Genomic DNA, 4,734 nt, shown 5'->3' on the forward strand with positions numbered 1-4,734 from the left:
TTTAAAACATTCGAAATGTCCTTAGCCGTCCATCGATTTTTTGGACATTCCAATCCTGAAGCATAGGATAAGGCTAAGGACATTTCGAATGTTTTAAATGACCGGCGTAGCTTGCGAAGCGGGTCCTATTTACCCACAGAAGCGCAAGGTGTTTAATCCTAGACGACCTCCATAAAATATTATAAGTGTATAAGCTGAAGTTTTTGTAATGGGGATGTTTACGAAAAGAGAACAAGGACTTGTCAACCAGTTGTGCACAGACTTGTCTTTTCCCTTTTTGACTGCTACTCCGTTCCTTTAATACTTTCCCTTTTCAACGCGAATATCCTTTGCACTTCGTATTTTTTATATTTTCTCTATTCCCTTTATTATTATAAAACCGAGCAGTAGAAGATATATAAGTATCCCTCTAAAAGAAAAGAATAAAGGATACTTAACTTCCTCATATCTTCGTGGTCTTTTCTCTGTGTGGGCTCGTAGCGCAAAACAAGAAGCGTTGCGACAAAGTGGCGAAGTACCAAAAACGGCAATGGACTCTGTCTGTTGCCGATCAAAAAGGTTATCCGGCCTACCTGATTCGAACAGGTGACCTAGAGATGACAGGTGACACTACAGTCTCCCGCTCTACCAACTGAGCTAAGGCCGGTACGCTTGTGCATGTCGAGGCGACTCTCAAACATAGGCACTTCACGTCTAGAAATCCCGGTCGACCAAAAAAGGGAACCAAGACTGCGGAGTTGAACAATCCAAATCAGGAAGTTCAAAGAAACTCCGAGAACATGCGGGAACAAGCTTGAAGACCCAAGTGTAAAGATAGATTGAGCATATTCTAGCTACTTCCAAGACCATCCCATTAGAGAAGTATATGTACGACCAGTTGAATAGAATAAAGAACAAGCTCTTCAATCGAGAACATCCTCTGCCTATTTTATTCGGATTTCTCCCGGTATAACTGCTAGATTGAACCCGGTTCGAGGAAATATCGAAGGACTAGACATCTAGGAAAGGACGAATCCGACAAATTGGTAGCTGATGAACATCAACGATCGACCAAGGAAATAACAACAATGTCAAATAGCAACAACGAACAGGCTCAACCTGCAATGACAGTGGAACATCAAGCACTGTACACAATGATGGAATCTCTGCAACGATTGCTTCATACTCAGCAGGAACACAGTCAAGCAATTACCAACCTGCAGCAAGGATCTCCCGCACCTCTCAACAAACTCGCATCGGTTATCAAGCCCACGAAGCCTGACGTATTCCGTGGTGAACGCACTGCATCTGGTGTCGAAACCTGGCTCTACACTCTAGAAAAATATGCTGGATTTGTTGGTATGGAGGAAGGCTCTCTGGTGACACTCGCACAGACTCTTCTCCGCGACGGTGCTGCTGCTTGGTGGCGACAACTGGAAACCGACTTACATTTGGAGACCCCTACCCCACTTGGACTGATTTCAAGAAGGTTTTCAGAAAAGAGTTCAAACCTGCCAATGCAGAACAACTGGCTCGCCAACGGTTACAGCAACTCAGGCAAACTGGTTCCATCGAAAACTACATGCACGAATTCCGAAGCACCATGCTGGAACTCCCTAACATGGACACGAACAACGCGATGTATATCTTCACGCAGGGTCTAAAATACCAAGCTCGTCTGCAAGTCCTCATGCGTCAACCAAGGAACCCGAACGAAGCTTACGCTTTTGCCGAAGCCTTTGAAGCCGCTCAGCAATGTGCCCGTGGTGTGCTTGGTTCCTCTGCACAACGCTCCTTCGCCGGCAACACGTTTGCTCGCAACACTCTGTCGTCCTCTACATATGCTGCCGATGATGCCGTACCTATGAAACTAGATGCCATCAGACCTCCCCGCCGTGAAACACGAAGATGCTATCGTTGCAAGCACAGTGGTCATCTGAAACCAGATTGTCCAGAAGCACCCAGGACAAGGCCTGAACCATCCAAGCGAGGTTCGCAGGATTTTGGTCAGGCGCGCACGCAGTAAAGGGGGTACCTGCGCGCCCTCAGGAACAACCCCTTCAAGGAAACCGGTCGCTGGAAGCCCGGGGGTTAGTTCGTAAGGTCTAAGACTGAAGGGCTCTCCAATGGGGCTGGCCGAAGCTCACGACATCAAGAAGGACATACAACAAGACAAGGAATATCAGTGGAACAGGTCCAAGTCGTTGAGGCAACCGAGGGTGGTCAGCACGGCATCGTTGCAGTCCCAGAAGCCGATGTCGAGCTGAAAAGGTTGCAAGAGGACGTAACCCGATTAGAAGGTGTATACTCATGCGCAACACCTGGTAAATCCTTACCTTTCGACGGGGGCACTTGTGGCAAGAAAAGAATTCTGGCTTTACTCGATTCTGGTGCAAGCTCGTCATAAATATCGTCCAAGCTCCTCAAGTCGATCAACAGCTACGATGTTGACCCCAGATCAATAGAAGCAGCCGGAGGACATCGTCTGAAAATTAACAAGAGGGCCCACATTCAGTTCTCGCTCTCAGGTTGCAGGATGGAAATCGATACTTACATCCTGGATACGAAATTCGCTTTAGTGCTGGGACAGAACTGGTTAAGAAGTACAATCCAGAAGCACAATGGTCGTCGGATACCTGCATTGTCAAGGTGGATGGCAAGGACTACGAATTATTGCCGGCAAGATACCTTGGGGACTCGGGCCTACGATATTTACTGTCGCACAAGCAATTAGACAGGGCATTCAAGGACAAGCAAATCGAAAGGACGTACTTATTGCATCTGCAGGTCAAGGACGAGGGCAAGGATAAGCAGATTGTCCCGGAAAGTCTCAAGGATTTGATCGACGAATACAAGGATGATTTCCAAAAGGAACTGCCTGGTTTGTGTCCGGAAAGAGAGGCTGAACACGTCATCGACACAGGAGATGCGAAGCCCATCTCAAGCCCGCCTTTCAAGATGTCGCCGCTGGAGCTAGACGAAGATCGCAGGCAGCTGGATGAATTGCTTAAGCGAGGGTTGATCCGTCCAAGTGGTTCCCCATGGGGAGCGCCCGTATTGTTTGTCAAGAAAAAAGACGGGTCAATGCGAATGTGTATCGACTACCGTGCTTTGAACAAGGTGTCCATCCGGAATCAGTACCCGTTGCCCCGAATCGACGAATGTTTGGAACGCTTACAAGGCGCGGCATATTTCAGAAGTCTGGATCTCAAGCCAGGATACCGTCAAGTCAGAATACGAAAGGAGGACGTTCCCAAAACCGCATTCAATACTCGTTATGACCAATTCGAATTTCTGGTGTTGCCCTTTGGACTGACGAATGCACCCCCAACCTTCCAGAGCTTGATGAACAAGGCTCTTGGAGACTGCCTGGACCGCTTCGCACTGGTGTACCTCGATGACATCTTAATTTTCAGAAAGACGGAAATCGAACACAAGGAACATGTCCGCACAGTTCTGCAAAAACTGCGGGATGCACGGCTCTTTGCAAATCTGAAGAAGTGTGAATTCGGTAAGCCTGAAGTCCAATTCTTAGGATTCCGAGTGTCCAAGGGAGGTATTCGTCCCGCAGAAGACAAGATCAAGGCTGTACAAGACTGGAAGACGCCAACCACTGTGCAAGAAGTGCGACAGTTTATCGGTCTGGCCCAACATTATCGACGCTTCATACCGAGCTTTGCGAGTATTGAGGCTCCCTTGACGGATCTCACAAAATGAGGCGGACCAAAGAAACGACCGATCAACTGGAGCGACGTTTGCCAGGCTAGTTTCGACCTGATCAAGAGCAAGCTCATTACCGCAACCGTACTGCAAGCTCCGGATGTTTCCAAACCTTACAGAGTCAAAACTGACGTCTCGGATGTTGGTATTGGCGCGGTACTGTTGCAAGCGGACGATCAAGGTATATGGCATCCGTTGGCGTACGAATCTCGAAAACTGTCATCGGCGGAAAGAAACTACCCTGCGCAAGAAAGGGAACTCCTGGCGATACTGCACGTTCTACGAACTTGGCGTTGCTTCCTGGAAGGCCGCTCGTACGAAGTGTTCACAGATCACCACACGCTCAAGTACTTGCGATCGCAGTCGAAGGCTACTCCACGTCTCGTGCGCTGGATCAATGAACTTGAATTGTACGATCCCGTCATTAGCTACAAGCCAGGCAAGGAAAACGGAGTACCGGACACCCTGTAAAGGAAGGAATACGACAACGAAAGCGACTCCCATGCTGAACCCATGAAGCCAAAATTCTTGTATGCTCTGAGTTCCAGCATTCCCGCAGAGCATAGGCAAGACTGGCCATTCTACTATGCAGATCCACCCAAGGATATGCCGCAAGAAGTCGCCGATTTGCTGGAACAGGAAAAGCATAAATTTTTTGTTAAAGGTCGCAAGGTATATCGCGAGGTGACTTTTATCAAAGATGGTGAAAGCAAGGTTGTGGAAGTCCTCTATTTGCCTTTCGCGTATCGTGCAGACAAAGTCAAGACTTTCCATACAGTATTCGGTCATGCAGGCAAGGTCACTATCTACGATTTAATGAAGCTCCGTTACTGGTTACCCGCTATCAAGAACGATATCCAGAAATGGCTTAAGAAATGCCCGGAATGCCAGATGAAGGCCCGGCGCTCTCATACACACCATGATGAGATGCACCCTTTGGAGGTCATCTGGAACCACATACAGGACGATCCTCTCGTTAAAGTCCCCGCTCCGCAAGGCTGCGCGGGTTTTTGTAGAACATGGGCTAATCGCTCG

The 4,734-nt window shown here is 48.3% G+C and overlaps 1 protein-coding gene and 1 non-coding gene across 2 annotated transcripts; one reads left to right on the plus strand and one right to left on the minus strand.

The window, feature by feature from the left end:
• Positions 1-562: 562 nt before the first annotated feature.
• VTP01DRAFT_t26 lies at positions 563-646 on the minus strand. Its single transcript has one exon. It is a non-coding gene; the product is annotated as a tRNA-Tyr (tRNA).
• A 421-nt stretch (positions 647-1,067) lies between these two features.
• On the plus strand, positions 1,068-4,727 carry VTP01DRAFT_8082 (uncharacterized protein; the record flags this gene model as incomplete). Its single annotated transcript, XM_069387165.1, has 7 exons — positions 1,068-1,468; positions 1,537-2,001; positions 2,083-2,303; positions 2,495-3,657; positions 3,709-4,109; positions 4,173-4,641; positions 4,716-4,727. 7 exons carry the CDS (start codon positions 1,068-1,070, stop codon positions 4,725-4,727), a joined length of 3,132 nt encoding a protein of 1,043 aa, XP_069242547.1.
• Between the last annotated feature and the right edge of the window lie 7 nt (positions 4,728-4,734).

The sequence above is a fragment of the Rhizomucor pusillus genome, assembly GCF_041956525.1.
Source record: "Rhizomucor pusillus strain CBS 183.67 unplaced genomic scaffold VTP01scaffold_4, whole genome shotgun sequence".
Classification (NCBI taxonomy): Eukaryota; Fungi; Mucoromycota; class Mucoromycetes; order Mucorales; family Lichtheimiaceae; genus Rhizomucor; species Rhizomucor pusillus.